The sequence below is a fragment of the Trachypithecus francoisi genome, unplaced genomic scaffold (genome assembly GCF_009764315.1).
Source record: "Trachypithecus francoisi isolate TF-2019V2 unplaced genomic scaffold, Tfra_2.0 Contig01579, whole genome shotgun sequence".
In the NCBI taxonomy this organism is placed as follows: domain Eukaryota; kingdom Metazoa; phylum Chordata; class Mammalia; order Primates; family Cercopithecidae; genus Trachypithecus; species Trachypithecus francoisi.
This window is the reverse complement of record NW_022681442.1, coordinates 4,494,517-4,513,353: the sequence shown is the minus strand read 5'-3', so window position 1 is coordinate 4,513,353 and position 18,837 is coordinate 4,494,517. Positions and strand designations below refer to the sequence as shown.

General features: G+C 45.5%; 1 protein-coding gene across 3 annotated transcripts in view; it reads left to right on the top strand.

The window, feature by feature from the left end:
- DOCK1 (dedicator of cytokinesis 1) overlaps nucleotides 1-18,837 on the top strand; it is a 551,514-nt gene that overhangs the window by 67,694 nt on the left and 464,983 nt on the right. For 2 of the 3 annotated variants that reach the window (XM_033179136.1, XM_033179142.1), the window contains exons 3-6: nucleotides 4,895-4,935; nucleotides 8,845-8,900; nucleotides 14,348-14,444; nucleotides 17,336-17,484. In XM_033179136.1, the coding sequence (XP_033035027.1) occupies nucleotides 4,895-4,935; nucleotides 8,845-8,900; nucleotides 14,348-14,444; nucleotides 17,336-17,484 (343 nt within the window). The remainder of the gene's footprint in view (nucleotides 1-4,894; nucleotides 4,936-8,844; nucleotides 8,901-14,347; nucleotides 14,445-17,335; nucleotides 17,485-18,837) is intronic. The other variant, XM_033179145.1, reaches the window with a different exon arrangement.

The window sequence follows — 18,837 nt, the reverse complement described above, 5'->3', positions numbered from 1 at the left end:
CCTCAGCCTCCTGAGTAGCTGGGACTACAGGTGCTCACCACCACGCCCAGCTGAGGAATGTGTTTTTTAAACAGTGAATCCTCAGGTATGTCTGTGGTCCTTGTAATACCTGTAACTTCAAGAATATCTGATTGCAGACATTAGACTTTTTGACCGACATCATGGTAAGAGATCTACAGTGAACATTAATTTTCTGGGCTAGTCAGTCTTTCTAGATTCTGATGAAAATATTTCAGTCTTTGTAAAGACTCTTTAACATAAAATGAATTTCTGTTCCTTATCAACTAACTTTTTGGTTTTAATCTGAATCTAATCAGAGAAATGCATTTGGAGAAATATTAATAGTTTTGACTTTGGGAAGCATGGTGACTTTTTGTCATTAAATAAAAAGAGAATAATGTACTTCCATTTGTTTTCCAATGTCTTCCTCTTGTTTTGTCTAAATTTCATGACTTGTATTAGAGTCTGGCATTTTCTTTTTCTTTCCTTGGCTCTCCTTTTCCTCTAAGACAATTTTTTGGTTTAGCAACATTGATTTTCTTTTTTTTCTATGATCCTTTTTTTCTATGATCCTTTCCAGGATATTATAGCGCTTGCTCCAGAGGATATAATTTCTAGATGATAACTTTATTTTAAGGTTCAAAGACTAAATTTACCTTCAAGTTATGGTTAATTTCTCTTTCTCAAGCTCATGAAGGCTTACGACATAGAACAAAGAAAATGAACTTTCTAGCTCATGGTGGAAGTGGAAATAGCTTTGAGAGGTCATATTGGTGCGGACCCCTGCCTTTAAACAATGTCCTGGGCCAACCAGATAGGAGAGGTGAGGCCAGGTCCCTAGTGTTGATTGAGTGACTCTTGTCTGGTCAGGGGCATGCCAGTCCTGCTGTCGACTAGTTTCCATAGGGTCCCCAGGGCTTCCTTAGGGTCCTCAGGGTGAGATGCTGCACCAGAGGCAAGCTGCAGGCATTGCCCAAGGATGAGGAAATTGTCCTTTAGATGCAGCCACATTCAAACTTAATTTATTCAACTCTTCAAAAGGGATAGTGATACATTTTCTTCTCTAATGACTGGACCGCCATTTTCCTGTGCTGGACTGTGCCTTCCCCGAGTTCGGGATCTGTGTTTTGCCTGCATTTGCTTGTTCCCTGGGTGGATGTCTCTTTTTTTGGAGCGAGTTGGTTGACTACGTGGAGGCCACTTGCAAGCCGTGCCAGGGAGAAGTTAATTCTATAACAGCTGTGAGTCTTTCTCCTCCCAGCCTCATCCCCTCTTTGCTGTGCCCCAGAGCAGCCAGGTAATCGTTCTGTTCTGTTCTCTCACTCTCCGGTGCAAAACCTCTGCCGGGACATCCTCTTCCTTCATGCTGAACTCCGTCTTGCAGCAGGGTTTGTGGTGTGACCCCTGGCTTGTCTTAGGGCCCTTCCAGTTTCTGAGCTCATGGAAGACAGAGATTGGGTCTAATCTCTTTCTGTGTTTGTGGTGCCCAGCGTAGTCTCTGGCACATGGTGTGTGGGCTCACTTTGTGGAAGAAATAGTGCATGCCAAAAAGCATGGGGAGGAAAACCATAGGTTTTCATTTTGCTTAGGAAGGCCATTAGAAGAGGAATCGACTGTCTATGAACATTAAATAAAGACACACAACTCCTTGCCTTTCATGCCTACTGCTTGGCCCTTCCTCCTCCTGCCTCCCATAGAAAACCTTTCTGCTGTGTTTGAAGTGGCCTCTCGTTTGCCTGTGTTCTTGTGCTGTTTGGTGTGCATCTGTTTTTAACGGATGTAAGTGTGTGGTTATAGTCTTGTTCTGTTTGTTATTGTCCCTGGTGCTCCATTTAAAATGTACTCTGTTCTCTGTGTCCCTTTAGTCCATGGCTCTAACTGCATTGTGTGCACATTTCATGTTTTACTAACTGCCTGCCTCACCAGGTGTGAGCACTTAGGCTGTCCCCTCTTCCCACCATCCAAGACCAAGCTGCCCTGAGCATCCCGTGTCCGTCTCACCCTGCAGGGCACACAGATGTCTTTGGGCTGCGTTCCCAAGAGCGGGTTGCTGGGTCTTGGGAGTGGAGATGTAGACTTTGGATAAGCAGGGCCTGTGCTCCCAGGCTGGTGGCTGCAGTGGACACTGCCGCCCGTGGTGACCAGGGGCTTCCTGCATCCTGCAGTGTTCTGCCTTCTACCACTCTTAACTGTGCACTTCTCATTTCTCTGATTATTATTAAACTGAAGCATCTCTTCATACATGTGGAGGTCTTATGGGTTTCTTCTATACATAGTTTATAAACTTTGCTCATTTTCTTTCTTTTTCTTTGAGACAGAGGCTTGCTCTGTTGCCCAGGCTGGAGTGCAGCAGCACAATATCAGCTCACTGCAACCTCTGCCTCCCTGGTTCAAGTGATCCTCCTGCCTCAGCTTCCTGAGTACCTAGGATTACAGGCATGCGCCACCACGCCTAGCCAATTTTTGTATTTTTAGTAGAGATGGGGTTTTGCCATGTTGGCCAGGCTGGTCTTGGAACTCCAGACCACAAGTGATCTGCCCACTTCGGCCGCCCAAAATGCCAGGATCACAGGAGTGAGCCACCACTCCCGGCCTCATTTTCTTACTATACTTAGTTGCTATCTTTTTTTGTCTCTGTATTATTTCCTTATATATTCTAAGACGTTAATCTTTGTCAGTTTCAGAAAAGAAAGGACATGTTAATGTTGAAAATGCAGGAAGACTATAATAGGATAAAGGACAGTTGTTGAAATTGAGTACACAGCTTTGCATAACTCATTCAACTGACCTTTCTTTTTCCTTCTTGATATATGAGCACTGCGTCATAAATGGGCGCTGATACTGGGCCAGCTTATCCGAACCACTGAACTCGACAATATGGCTATCAGGAGATAATCCTTCAAATGTGTGGCTGAAATCTAGGCATTTTGTATCTGAGGTTCCCCCTAATCAATCTGTTGAGTCTCCATGTCAAGAGAATGAAATGAGTTCAGTTTGTCATAACTGGGTCTTAGCAAAACCTTTGCAAGAGTCCTGGCAGTTTGTGTCCTCTTTTCTGGATACGCAGAAAACAGCTGTTTAGTAATCCCTTGGGGATTCTGCTCATCTTGACACCATTACTTTCTGGTTCATAGTCATTCTTTTCATCCCTGGTTGTGAGAATTCACCTTTTGAGAGAGGTGGAGGCCAATTGCTGCAACAGTGACCCTTTTTCACATCTGTGTGATCTTTGGTTTCTGAGGTTTGACTTTTTAATAGTGTAAAGAAACCCGGCCGGGCGCGGTGGCTCAAGCCTGTAATCCCAGCACTTTGGGAGGCCGAGACGGGCGGATCACGAGGTCAGGAGATCGAGACCATCCTGGCTAACACAGTGAAACCCCGTCTCTACTAAAAAATACAAAAAACTAGCCGGGCGTGGTGGCGGGCGCCTGTAGTCCCAGCTACTCGGGAGGCTGAGGCAGGAGAATGGCGTAAACCCGGGAGGCGGAGCTTGCAGTGAGCTGAGATCCGGCCACTGCACTCCAGCCTGGGTGACAGAGCGAGACTCCGTCTCAAAAAAAAAAAAGAAACCCAATATTTGGTTATTCTCTGGGAATTTACCCAGCTTACGTTTTCCAAGTGTCCTCTGTCACTCTCTGACAGGGTCCTTTGCTCCTATGGGGCAGAGTTGGGATTTGTCTTTGAGTTTTTTTTTTTTTTTTTGAGATAGAGTCTTGCTCTCTCATCCAGGCTGGAGTGCAGTGGCATGATTTTGGTTCACTGCAACTTCTGCCTCTTGGGTTTAAGCAGTTCTCCTGCCTCAGCCTCCTGAGTAGCTGGGATTACAGGGGCCCACCACCATGCTTGGCTAATTTTTATATTTTTTAGTAGAGACAGGCTTTCACCATGTTGGCCAGGCTGGTCTTGAACTCCTGACCTCAAGTGACCGCCTGCTTTGGCCTCCCAAAATGCTGGGATTATAGGCATGAGCTACCGTGCCTGGCCTCTTTGAGCTTTTGATTAGCTTTCCAAAAGCTAGATGACCTGGAGTGACTTAAAAATGTTTGGGATTAAAACATCATCCATCTGACCTCACCAATGGTGGGGTGCTTGGAGACTGGATACTAACAGTAGAGCCCTAGGCCTGTGCAAGGAGAGTTCCTGTCCTCAGCCTGAGAGGCGTGCCGGGGTGTGGCTGGGTCTGGTCCCTTGTTGAAGGGACTCTTCTGTGTGGCATCCATGGCATGCGGGTGGCTCGAGTGTGTCTTTCTTTCTGCTCTCACTATGTTCTTTCTCTCGCCACTTGGAAGGAGCAACAAGTGGAGGCTGGACCAAACCCAAAAGGGCAGGTGTGCCTTGTGCTTGGCCCTGGAGCTTCCTGTGGGTTGAGGGCTGTGTTGTTGCTACAGAAGTGCTTTGTGAGGTCATGGCTGCTCCAGGAAAAAGTGCCCTGTCTTGAAACGGGAGGAAGTTACCTCTCAATGGGTTTTCTGTTTCGGGGCAGCGAGATGCTGGTATGTGCCCTTGGAGAGATCTTGGTCAAAATCAGGCAGAGGGAGAGTGAAGAAAATGCATACACAAGGAGCCTACTCAGGACCAGTGGTTGAAAGGCCAAGTCCTGCCCTTGGAACTGTGCATCTGAACTTCGAACTGCTGCTTCCGAACCACCTGAGACGATGGAGGGGAAGGTGTGGAGGCCCACATGTGAAGGTTGCCAGCTGGGCTCCGGGTGCGCTGTTGAAATACTCTCTGGAAACCACATAGTGTATCTCTAAAGCCTTAGGCTCATTGAAAAATGCTGGTGACAGACTGACCCCACTGGTTCTGCCAAACTGAGTTCTACACATCATGAATGTATTGTGAGAACCCTAAGACGTCTCTTTGTACTAACTGTTTCAACTTTGTGTTTCTGTAGGGTGGTACCGAGGTTATACCTTAAGAAAAAAGTCTAAGAAGGTAAGTCCTTCTTCTTAAACACAGTGCATGTCTCTTCATAAATCAAACCTTGAGATCAGTTCCATCTCATTTGTGTCTGAGAGTTTTACTTCTGTATCTCTTTCTCTGAATTAAAAAAAATACATGGGTAGGAATGTGAATGACCTTGGATTGTTTTCTTCTGAACTATATGTGTACATAGAAATTGTAGTTTCATCTTCGTGAATGAATTGCTGGGTTGTGATGTCGTGTTGGCCTGTCGTCATCTGTTCCTGAATTTTGCGTCCTTTTTAGGCCTCGGTGTGTCAGAGAATGATCTGAGTAAAGCGACTTCAGGAAAACAATTATTTCTCAAAGTTGTCAGTCTTACGTTGTCCTTAATAATAGATGAGCAGATTTGCAAAGCTCATGCGTGCTCTTTCCCTCTTGCATTTAACTATTTTTACACTGCCTAAGTCGAGCTGTGAAAAAAGGAGTTTTGCTCTCCTGGAGCAGTTTGCATGAGTGGTTATTTGAATTTCTGAAACTAAGACGTGTAATTATACCTCGGATCATTGTGGTGGGCACTCCCGTACACAATTCTGTTGTGGCTTTAACATTCTTAGCTTCACAGAACCTAATTATGGCTCTTCTGTTTCATTCTATGATGTTAAGATAAGTAACCTCTATTCTAAGCTGTGGTTGGGCCGTCCACGTTAACTGATACATTTTCATATCTAATTATGCTTGATGGATGGTTCATTTTACTTTTGTATCCTAAATTTGCCTCTCATCATCTCCTTACTGGGCTGGACTCTGGATTGTGGTCCTGAGCCTGTAATAAGTCCTCCAAAGTCTGGCGACCAAAGTGCCAGGGCCTTCCCACTCTGCCTTCCCCAGAGCCCCTAACCTAGGCTTTGCTGAGCAGGTCAGAGTGGGTCATCCTCTCGCTGCACCAGCACTTGGGGAGGGTCGAGGGTGGTCCCTATGGCAGCCATCCTCTGGCACAGTCATGGCTAATGTGAGAGACACTGTTAGGAAATCAGTGAGCCAGCTCTGCAGATTGGGACCAGGACCTCTCACCTCGACCTTGCCAACCTCAGACTGGGCTTCAGGTCTCTACACATCCAGTGACCTACAGCCATGAAGTTTGCACGGGAGAGATTCGACCCACTGGATGATGGAGTAGATTTCTCCAAGGAAAGTTCTGTTTTCACATTGATTTGCCCTTCCACAGTCAATAGTGAATTCCAGCCAGGCCCAGTGGTATGCACCTGTAGACCCAGCTCCTTGAGAGACTGAAGTGGGAGGATTGTTTCAGCTCAGGAGTTTGAGACCAGCCTTGGCTGGTCATGATAAGTGAGATCAGTCCCTAAAAAAAAATAGTGTATTCCTGCAGATGAAACTCTGAATTTGGGAAAGCTGCAGTGGAAACCTTTAGTAATAAGAGACTAAGATCATGGAGTAATATGCCCCTCCCCCATCCCACTCCTACATAGGACACAGCTGCCGCATCATGGGCTGGATGTGCCCCAGGCAAGCTGTTCCTTTTTCTTTGAATCTTGTTTGGTATTTGTTATCACCTTCCCCAGTTTGAGATCTCTTCCATTCCCACAATGTCTCCCCAAACCGCAGTACTTTTGCACTACACCTGGGTGCCTAGACGTCATAACTCATTCATAACTCATCCACACAGTAGAGCTGGGTAGAGCGTAGCTATTTTTCCATCTAAGATCCCCGCTGGTAGATGAAGAAATTCAAGCTTTACAGAGATTGTAAATTTGTAAGGGGCCTCCCAGGCAGTAGCAGAGAAGGGATGTGGGCCCCAGGAATCCTCACACCACGTGTCTGTAAACGACTTTCCTGTAGTTACAAGTGTGCAGTTGATCGGGGTGGTGCTGAGCAGGCCCAGTGGAAGTTGCGCATTTCAAACCCGCACGTGTGTTCAGCCTCACGCAGTCATTATCCTTCCTGTGGCTTCATGATTTTCCAGTGGGTTTGCTGAGATTGAGGGCTGTCTCCGCCTGTGGACATGGACAGGACTGGGATTGATTTTTCGTTTTTCTCCCCCATCTGGGTGGACACCTATTGCTGTCATGGAAAGACACCCCAAGCGTGTACCTGGGATTTGGAGGTGTCCCGGATAACAGGACCTGAACACAGCAACCCAGCGTTGGGTCCCTTCAGACTTCTGTTTTTTTTTAAGTTAACGTTTTATTTTTTGGAGGCAGGGTCTCACTTTGTGGCTCAGACTGGAGTGCAGTGGCATGATCATAGATCACTACCACCTCGACTTCCTGGGCTCAAGGGATTCTTCTCCCTCAGCCTCCCAAGTAGCTGGGACTACAGGTGCACACCACCATGCCTAGCTAATTTGTAAAAAAATTTTGGCAGAGACAGGATCTCACCATCTTGCCCTGGCTGATGGTGAGCTCCTAGGCTCCTAGGCTCAAGTGATCCTCTCACCTCGGCCTCCCGAAGTGCTGATTGCAGGTGTGCACCTCTGAGCCTGGCCCGGCCTTGTTTGTTGCTGAGCCTCTGACTCTCTGCCTGATGCCTTCCCTCTCTGTGATAATTCTTCTTTCTATGGAGTTTGGCCACTTTCCTTGTTGGCAGAAGCAACATGAATCATTGGTGCCTGCTAGACCCGTTCAGCCCCCTGCCTGCCCCCTGCCCTTCCCAAGCTTGAGTAGTAGTCTGTTTTCTGCATCATTCAGGGCTGGATGCTGGGGAAACCCAGGCAGAAGCTTCCATTCCCACAACAGACGCCTTGAAGCCACAGGGGTGCCACTTAATCACTTTCTGCTGCATGCACTAATTTCACGGAGGAAGCGGTAGCTGGGTTGCATTGTACCGCCCAAGACCCCAGCCCCATTGCCTCTTTTCTTACCTTCCTTTGCTTGCCTCTGCTTTACTTTAGTTAAGGGAGTTATTTTGCTTGCTCAGGAAGCAGGATCCTAAGTTTTTTTTTTTTTTTTTTTTTCCTGAGGCAGAGTGTTGCTCTGTCACGCAGGCTGGAATGCAGTGGCAGGATCTCTGCTCACTGCAACCTCCACTTCCCAAGTTCAAGCGATTCTCCTGCCTCAGTCTCCTGAGTAGCTGGGATTATAGGCCCCCACCACCACACCTGGCTAATTTTTGTATTTTTAATAGAGACGGGGTTTCACCACGTTGGCCAGGCTGGTCTTGAACTCCTGACCTCAAGTGATCCACCTGCCTCGGCCTCACAAAGTGTTGGGATTACATCCCACCTGGCCTAGGACCCAAACTCTTGATAAAGCTCTTCCTGGCACTTCATAGAAGGTGCCTGAGGCTGAGTGTCCTCTTGAGAAACTCTCCCCCAGGCTTCCTTCTCTTCGGCTCACATGTGCATTGCACTTGAGAGAGGCAGGCCACCTTATCAGCGGAAGCTAGGGTGTGCCCCCAGGTGTTGTGCAGATTGGGTGAAATTCGGCCTGTCTTCCTGTATTTTACCAGAGAGCCCCCTGTTGGAGAGGTCTCTGAGAAAGTCCCCATGGGTCTGGTTATGTGGTCAGTGCACAAGGGACAATTGGTGGTGTAAACCAACTTTCATCATTTCGAAAGAGGAGACCATCACCAAAAATTGCTTTTGAGGCATCAGTTGGCTTTGATCTGCCTGTGTTGAGGCCAAAAAGGTGTGATCTATGGAGCAGCCTGCGAATTGCCTGTATCTTTGTGGACTTTTTCCTTTGCACGTGTGTTGTCTGCTTCTAAGACATCGGCAGACTCTGTACTATGAGCTGAGTGAGTTGCTGTCTTTTCCACGTCTTTGTGTTTTCTTTGATGTGTTACATATGGGGCTTAGCATAAGACTTAAAAAATTAAGAGCGATCTAGCCACCGCTCATCCCACCTTTTTGGGTACTATTGTTTGATTTGCAGTCAGCAATCCTATGGATAATAAAAGCTACTTTTTTTTTTCTCTCCAAAGGGTATATTTCCTGCTTCATATATTCACCTTAAAGAAGCAATAGTTGAAGGAAAAGGGTGAGTCTGGTCTTGATGTTTAAATGAAGAATTGCAATTACTATATTTGGCGTTGCTGCTGTTTTGTATGATGGCGTAATATCAGAGGGTCAAGACAGTGGGTGTGATTGACTCCGGGGGGCAGGAGTTTTGGGGAGAGAAAGGGGACTTGGGATTCAGAGTTGTGTTTAACATGACTTTGATCCTTTACAGAGTCTGAAGTCAGCACCGTGCTTGCGCTCACTGTCCTTAAACCGGGGGTCACTGTTGGAAAGCATTCGCCCTGGTGCTCTGTGCTTCCTCTGTGACCTATTGACTTCATTTGGCAGAGACTCCAAAGCCCCCCAGCTCTGAGTCCCCCCCCTTTTTTTTGGGAAGACATTGCAGGCTGTGATATAAATGGAGTTTAGGGTGAAGCAACAGTTGTTAAATTGGGACATGCATGAGTTTACATTTTGTCTAATTGTGATGTATGTGTCCTAGAGGTCATAAAACTGATGTATAAGATCATTAAAAGGACATTTCTAGAACAGGAACCCATTAGGCAGGAATGGCAAATGAATAACCAGGTGTGAACTTGGAAGAAGGAACATTAAAATGTTTTCTTTTTTTGTCTCTGCTGCATCTTCACACTCAGTTAAATATGTAAATTATAAAATTACTAATCATATGATTACTGCATAATGACATCTCTTTGGCTGATTACAAAATTGCCTTTCCAAGCACTGTACTTTTAACATATGAAAAGGACTGTTCGGGTTCCATAGTTCCATGATGCATAATTAAAACGAAGAAAATAATTTAGAGGCATGAATGATAATGACCTACAATATGGTACTTTTTAGACAGATTAAGTGTTTTGTCTGCAAAGTTTTAAAGGGAAGAAAAAGAAAGTTGAAACTTTTACTCTGTGGAAGTAACTGAATCAAGTGTGAATTTAGTGTACTTTATATCTGCATTAGAATCCTTATACAGGGGAGACTGTATATGATTATTTAAAAAGCACTTTGATATATACAAAAGAATATATGTAAAATGTAATTATGAAGCATGATAATAAAGTGGACAACAGGTTATTCTGAGTCTCAATAAATAGAGTCACACCTAACCAGACAGGCAGACAGAGACACATTTGGTTCCTGTTTCTGGGCCTTCTGGTCCAAGGTGCCCCACTGTGGGCAAATGCATAGAATTATGGTGAAATGAAGAGTTTAGAAACAGTTTCCCTGCTGTTGCTTTGGGTTCCCTGGGATTGTTCCCCACAGTCTTTACCTGGCTCTATCTGTCCCCCTTGCCGCGGCCACTCAAGTCTAGCTGCCCAGCTGCTCTGAAGAACCCTGGCTTCAGGCTTGACAGGTGATCTCATCCCTCTTTTCTTCCAGGTCGTTGTAGACTTCCACCTTCCCTTCTTCTCCTGGTCCTTTCCCCTTTCCAGTGCCAATGTAGGCCACACTATCATCCCACCTCTGCCTGCCTTCTTTTTCTCCAAGTTGATTGTCCTTTCTCTCTTGTAGAGTCTCTCAGGATCTGTCTCTTGCTGGTCTCTTGCATGATCATTCTCACATGGTCTCTGTCTTGCAGGCTGCCTTGTAAGCCCCTCTTTCTTGCATGATCTTTCTGTGGAGTGACCTGTTTCTTGGAGGCTCTGTCTTTCTCTTGCAAGGCTCTCTCTCATGTGATCTCTCTCACAGTATCTCGCTTGCATTGACTGTCTTGAAGGTTCTCTTTTGCTTCGTCTCTCTTGTCTCTGGACGCTGACTTTATTCATTCTCAGACATCCCAAATGATGACTCTGTGCCTGTTACCACTGATTCTGTACCTATTCCCCCATAACCAAAGCCATTCTCATTTTGTCCCCCACGCTTTTACCGGTACTGACATGGTTAGCAATGCCTCCTTATGTCCAGACCTCGCAGTGTCTTCTCATCCTCTGCCTCCGGAGCTCTACTGCAGCCTTGGACACTGTTGGTCCCCGTTTCACTGAAAGCTCCTTTTAACTCCGATGCTCTCATCGTCTTCTTGTTATGCTGACCTACTGCTCAGGCATGTCACCATCTCCTCTGTCCCCTGTCTGCTACTCTGAGGGTGCTGTCCTAGCCTTCTCCTGTTTCTTTGTTGCCCCTCCCTGATTGACATGGCCTCTGTTGTGTTCCCCTCTTCAGCTGATCTGTCTCTACGGGTGATGCTCACATCGGGACCTCCAGCCCCGACTTGTCTCTTGACCCCTCACTCAGTTAGGCAGCCAAGTAACTAATGAGAATCATCCCCACTGTTGGGTGAGCATCTGCTATGTCCCATTCGTTCTCTTTTCCAAAAAAATTATTATTATTATTTTTATTTTGTATTGTGTATTTTTATTTTTTGAGATGGAGTCTTGCTCTGTCACCCAGGTTGAAGTGCAGTGGCGAGATCTTGGCTCACTGCAACCTCCGCCTCCCAGGTTCAAGTGATTCTCCTGCCTTCACCTCCCCGGTAGCTGGGACTACAGGCATTCACCACCACGCCCAGCTAATTTGTGTGTGTGTGTGTGTGTGTGTGTGTGTTTTCAGTAGAGACGGAGTTTCACCATGTTGGCCAGGCTGGTCTTGAACTCCTGACCTTAAGTGATTCACCCGCCTTGGCCTCCCAAAGTGCTGGGATTACAGATGTGAGCCACCGTGCCCACCCAATAGATTTGACAAATAAAAATTGTATGTATTTATGGTATACAACATGATGTTTTGAAGTATGTATACATTGTGGGATGGCTAAATCAAACTAATTATGTGTGCATTACCTTACATACTTATCACTTATTTGTAGTGAGAACACTTAAAATCTACTCTCAGCAATTTCAAGTATACAATACATTGCTATTGACTGTAGTCACTGTTGCGTAGGATAGGCCTGTTGAACTTATTCCTCCCATCTAACAGAAAGTTGGTATCCCTCTGACCCAGCATCTCCCCACTCCCCTATGTCGCATTCATTCTTTCTTTGCTTTTTTTTTGTTGTTGTTGTTTTTGTTTTTGTTTTTTGTTTTTTTTTTGAGATGAAGTCTTGCTCTGTTGCCAAGGCTGGAGTGCAGTAGCACGATCTTGGCTCACTGCAGCCTCTGCCTCTTGGGTTCAAGCGATTCTCCTGTTTCAGCCTCCCAGGTAGCGGGGATTACAGGCACACACCACCATGCCTGGCTAATTTTTATATTTTTAGTAGAGACGGGGTTTCACCATGTTGGCCAGGCTGGCCTCGAAGTCCTGACCTCAGGTGATCTATGTGCCTCAGCCTCCCGAAGTGTTGTGATTACAGGCATGAGCCACTGCGCCGAGCCCTATTCATTCTTAAAGATGTTCTGCCTTGATGCTCTTTCCTTCAGTCTTACCAGCAGCCCTATGAGGCAGGCATTGTTGGGTTATATATTCTTGAACCCTGGCGGGTGACAAGGTGGTAACAAAGATAAGACCATAAAGCCAGATCAAATGCGTTAGTGCCAGCTGGTACGTTAATCCCAGGGACCCACTGGGCCTATCAGAAGGGAGGAACCTGAGGCGGAACCAGAACCGACCGCAGGACATGGTACGTGCACTGAGGCCCTATTCACCCTGTTCACATGGTGGAAGGGAGGTCACTGAGCTCCAAGCTTCTCATAGCCAGTGTGAGGAGCCCCCAGTGGACTCCACCCAGGATCCATAAGATGAAAACAGCCCAGTTGTTGTTGCAAGTCCTCACACTGTGAGCGGAAGGAAATTTCTGCCTGCGGACTTTGTAGGGAATGACACCTTAGCCTGTAATGGACCACACTTCCATCAGCATCCTTACTGGGAAACCTGGGGACCTCCTTGGCAGGCTGGAGTGCAATGGTACAATCTTGACTCACTGCAACTTCCGCCTCCCAGGTTCAGTGATTCTCCTGCCTCAGCCTCCTGAGTAGCTGGGACTACAGGCCCGCTCCACCATGCCTGGCTAATTTTTTGTGTTTATTTATTTATATTTAGTAGAGATGGGGTTTCACCATGTTGGCCAGGCTGGTCTCAAACTCCTGACCTCGTGATCCACCCAACTCAGCCTCCCAAAGTGGTGGGATTACAGGCGTGAGCCACCACGCCCAGCCTAAAGGGTCATTCTTCATGACGGTTTTCTAGGGGATGATCTTGCCTGCACCCTTCCCTCCGATGTCTGGTTCTGGAACTATCCATGAGACCACTGTTCTTTTGGGGCCCCCGTTGTCTCTTGCTTTGAGATCCTCCCCTCCGCTATCAATAAATCATTGCAGGCCTGATCTCCAATCGTGAGCCAAAGTCAGCGTTCCTTCCACAGATCTGGACTCTGTGCACATCAAGGGATGTAGGTGGAACCTATTGTAGCATCCCTCAGGATTCCATGCTGGCCACATTCTTGCCTGTTCAGGACGTACAGACAACCTGTGGGACCAGCTAGCCTAACTACACCAGCCACAAATTCACTCTCTCCCCCCACCCCTCAGTAGTCTGAGTCTTACTTGGCATAGTGCCTGACCCAGAGCACATGCCCAGGAAGCAACGGTTGATTTGATGAAAACCAGCACCTAAATAGGTAATGAATTAAGAATAAGTCAAGGGGCTGGGCGCGGTGGCTCATGCCTGTAATCCCAGCACTTTGAGAGGCTGAGGTGGGCATATCACCTGAAGTCAGGCATTTTAAGACCAGCCTGGCCAATGTGGTGAAACCTCGTCTCTACTAAAAATACAAAAATTAGCCAGGCGTGGTGGCGGGCACCTGTAATCCCAGCTACTTGGGAGGCTGAGTCAGGAGAATCGCTTGAACCCAGGAGGCAGAGATTGTAGTGAGCTGAGATTGCACCACTGCACTCCAGCCTGTGTGACAGAGCAAGACACCGTCTCAAAAAAAAAGAGTGAGTCAAAGGTTAACCTTTTGGGGTGGAGGAAAAAGGGTAAGAAAGAGGATACAGAGTTTGATCTGAGTTGGCATCAGCTAGAGTAACCATAGACATTTGGAAGCTGTAACCTCTCATATTTCGCCAAGGATAACTGCTTCATGTATTATCATGTAATGAGTTTTATGCATGATGGAAAGTGTAAAAATCATCTTAACCCAAACCTGCATTTTAATGCCACATGGACCAGCTGTAATTTATGGCACCTTTAAGATAGATGGGTACACAGATTATGAATATACTTTCCTTTTGCCAGACCTTGACGTTCTGTAGACTTTTAATGGAATATTATTTGCCTCCTTCATCTTACCTTGACGTATGAGGTGGATGGCTTACGTGCAGGGTAATGTATGAACCTTCCCAAGCTCTGTACAAATATAACTTGTCCCTTCGTGGAGACGTATGTATTTATATGTGTGAATGCAGTCTTATTTGTAGATTTTCTTCCCATTTGCTTAATACTGAGCACTATGGCCTGGTTGTGAAATTTACAGGTACAACTCACAGCAGGCAGTGAAACCGTGGACTCAGCTGCTCTTTCCTTCTTTCCTCCCAGGCAACATGAAACTGTCATCCCGGGTGACCTCCCCCTCATCCAGGAAGTCACCACGACACTCCGAGAGTGGTCCACCATCTGGAGGCAGCTCTACGTGGTGAGAAAATGAGATATGCATTCAAAGCTTAGAAATAGAGAGTGAGCTTTTTTGACCCTGATTTGCCAATGGGATGTTTTTCTTTCTCAGCGAACCTTAAAAGCAGAGCTTCCGAGACAGAATTTTACTCAGAAAAGGCAAAGGAAGCGACGTGACTGAGAGTTTAGCCCCTGTTGGGGGCTGTGTGCCCTTCGACCTGCCATGTATTTGGGTGTATTACAGTGAGCTGTAGCAGAAGCACTATCGGATGTGTCTTTCTTTGCATTGGAAGGAGAAATGTGGTTGTTTTCAGGCCCCTGGAACACGGGATCGGGCAGTGTGTTGATGTCACCTTTTAAACAGTAATAGGTGCTTATTTAAGGATCCAGTAGAGGGCAATTACTATTTATTTATTTATTTTTTGCCATTGTCTGACAGTAGGTAATACCTCTTATCATTTAAGAAAAACAACAGAGTCTTCTACGTGTTTGTGACAGGGATAGGGAAATATTTTACATTCCAGCTTCGTGTGCAATTGTCCAGTTCTCCCGATCACAGAAGAAGTCTTATTAATGCAGAGAGGTTGAAGCTCTGACATCTTCCATTTCATATTGCCTCAGGGCATTTCTTTGCACATAAATTCATATTTGCAGAAGATTACCTTTTGTTAAGCTTGTATTTCTATTCAGAGTGTTGATTTCTCATATGCTAATGTTATTATCACCAAGCCAGGGCTCTGGAAGGAAGTCGGCACGTTAATTTCTTGAGAACATAGAAAACTTCCTAAAGTCCTGCAGCTGCTTGTTGGGCAGGCTTGTTGTTTGTGATTATACAGTGGTTTCCTGTAAATGCACAGTAATAAGCAGTTGCAGTAATTGTCATCAAACGTAGTCAAAAACCTAAAAGCGTAAAGTTAGCCATGAATGTTTTGTGTAAATCTGAGCAATTCTGTAGTCAGTGTTTCATCGTCAACTTAGCAATTTTTAAACAAAAATATGGCACCAAAACAAACAGGAGTTGATGCTAATAGTCAGTGGACCTCCTTAAGTCTATCACCCTAGAGTAGGTATTCTTAATGAGCACCTTCGTGTCCTTTCACAGAACTTAAATTTGCCTCGGATAGACTTACATGGTTGGATTTGTGCAAAGAAAGCCAAGCCCAAAAATGGTTATAATATTTTTCTATGGGTTGGGTGCAGGGCCTCATGCCTGTAATCCCAGCACTTTGGGAGGCTGAGGCGAATGGATCACCTGAGGTTAGGACTTTGAGACCAGCCTGGCCAACATGGCAAAACGCCATCTCTACTAAAAATACAAACATTAACTGGGTGTGGTGGAGTACACCTGTAGTCCCAGCTACTCGGGAAGGAAAGGCAGGAGAATTGCTTGAACCTGGAAGGTGGAGGTTGCAGTGAGCCAAGATTGCACCATTGCACTCCAGCCTGGGTAACAGAGTGAGATCCCTTCTCAAAAAAAAAAAAAAAAAAAAAAAAATTCATAAGCGTTTTTGGCTCTGCTCTGTGGTCGTAGATATTAGCAAACTATTAAGGATTTTAGATAGTTGATATGGCTTTAGTACAGTGGAGAAGAGAAGGCAGTGTGGATATTAGAAACTCCTAGAAAGAAGGTTAAATACCAGTGTGAGGTATGTGGTTCAGTTCTGTAGAAGGGGAGCTTTTAAAAAAAGTGGCAGTGAACACAGTTAATGTTTTAAAGATATCTTCTTTAGATATCTTTAGATATTTATTTATTTATTTAGATATCTTTTATTTAGATATCTTTTTTATTTATTTATTTTTTGAGACAGGGTCTTGCTCTGTTGCCCAGGCTAGACTACAGTGGCACGATCACAGCTCCCTGCAGCCTGAACCTCCTGGGCTCAAGCGATGCTCCCACCTCAGCCTACTGGGTAGCTGGGACTACACCTGTGAGCCACCATGCTCAGCTAATTTTTTAATTTTTGAAGAGATGAGGTTTCCTTATGTTGCCCAGGCTGGTTTCCAACTCCTGGGCTCCAGCAGTCCTCCCGCCTCTGCTTCCCAAAGTGCTAGGATTATAGGCCTGAGCTCCCAAGGCCAGTAGTGCTTAGAATTTTATCACATTAGGTTCCACCTAGATTTCTTTTCGTGGAAAGAACCACTGAGTTATTTTCCTTCACATAATCTCTAATCTCCTTGATTATTGTGCACTTGTAATTGCAAGCTGCAAACTGTTGCTTTCCTTTGAACCGTCAGTCCCATCAAAATTCTTAGAAAGTGGTAAGAAGTGTGAGTTTTGCATCTTATTTGCATTTTCCTCTTGTCACAGAAGCACCAAAGCTTGTAGATTGAGATTTGGCCTCTTGCAGAAGTGTCTCTTGTAGGTTGTACACACCACAGTGTGCAGCAGCCAGCCCAGGGTGGAATGCTGCTTCTTCCCTATAGTTCAGCTGAGAGCAAGGCCGAGGAGTTCAGGTTCTCTGTGTGCTGATAAGGGTCTAGGGTGCAGGGTGTTCTGAAGACCATATGCAGGTTGTAGGATTCAGATCTTTAGGCTCAGACTAATTCTGGAGGAGCTTTAAGAGTTGCCCATCTCTGATCCAGATGCAGGAAGCTCACGAGCAGGTGTTGACGTTCAAGGTCTAGCCCGTGTTGGGATCACCTTTTTGCTTTAGTGGCACGTAGAATGTTGGATGAAATCTTGGGGATTATGCATTACTTTTTATTCTTTTAATATTTTAATGTCTCATGGAAAACCAATTCCAAATAATATGTTTTCAGTGTATGCTGAAAGCACCTTTTAATTCAACATTAACCAAATCTCGTGATCTAGTGCTTATACCTCATGTGTATTTGAAGAGATACCCATTCTCTACCATCTTCACAATGCTGTTTTGTAACAAAATCTTTATGATTGGGTTTTCCCCCGTATAGCAAGATAACAGGGAGATGTTTCGAAGTGTGCGGCACATGATCTATGACCTTATTGAATGGAGATCACAAATTCTTTCTGGAACTCTGCCGCAGGATGAGCTCAAAGAACTGAAGAAGAAGGTCACAGCCAAAATTGATTATGGAAACAGGTTTGTTTATTTGAAAGATGATTTCACGCTTAAATTATCCAATGTAATAACATCACTATAAGCCTTCAAGAGACCGAGATCACATTTTATCATAAAACAACATGTCTACCCTCTAAATAATGGCATGTTTTTCATTTTGAAAAGGATGAGGTATTTTCCACTGGATTCTGAACAGGGGAATTTTGTGAGCCATTCTTGAAACCTTGTCATTATTCAAGGGATAGAGCCAAGAAGCCAGGGAGCCTGTCGTTTTCACCGTTCTGGAGGGAACCGTATCATTACTCCCATAGCAAAGGAACTTTTACTTCTGATCGTAGTTTTTGACGTTGAGTCCAGATCTGGCGGGGCCTTGTGTAGTGACAAGCAACAGGTTTCTTTCTGTGGAATCCAAAGTTCTGAGAGTCGGAGTGGACATTAGATCACTGGAAAGTTTGTCACCTGTGTAGGCTTGCCACATTTCACAAACAGAAATACAGCCCAGTTAAATTTCACTGCAGTAAACAACAAATAGTTGCTTTGTGCAATTATGTCTCTTGCCAGAGCAAGAGCTGTTCCCATCCACAGCAGGCATGCCCCCGGCTCTGCATGAGTGCCTTTAGTGCTCACCCCTGCCTACAGCTGTACCTTCTAGTGGTAGCACGTGTTTTTTGATGCTGAAAGGGAACAAGCTGCTCTGATCCTAATTCTGCTGGGTCCTGTAACTAGAATGAGGCCATGCCCTTTTCCACCTGATAATATTTGGTTTTTCATAGAATAGCAGAGCTGCAAGAAGCCTTAAAAAGTATGTGGTCACACGGTTCCCAAATGCTCTTCTATATCAGAATCACGTGGATAGCTGTTGAATTATAGAATCTCAAAACCTATCCCTTAAGGCTCTGATTTGTGATATCTGGGATGCTGGCTGGAAATCTCAAGTTTTTTTGTTTTGTTTTATTATTATTATTATTTTTTGCGATGGAGTTTCACCCTTGTTGTCCAGGCTGGGGTGCAGTGGTGTGATCTTGGCTCACCACAACCTCTGCCTCCCGGGTTGAAGTGATTCTCCTGCTTCAGCCTCCTGAGTAGCTGGGATTACAGGCATGCACCACCACTCCTGGCTAATTTTGTATTTTTAGTAGAGATGGAGTTTCTCCGTGTTGGTCATGCTGGTCTCAAACTCCCGACCTCAGGTGATCCGCCCGCCTCAGCATCCCAAAGTAACCGGGATTACAGGCGTGAGCCACTGCGCCCGGCCGGAAGTCTCAGTTTTTAAAAATACAGTGGGGTTGTGCTGGACAGCAGATTTGGAAAACTTCTGGTTTAATTCAACCCCTTCATTTTGCACGTTGGAATGTGGAAGTCAGAAAAGAGAAG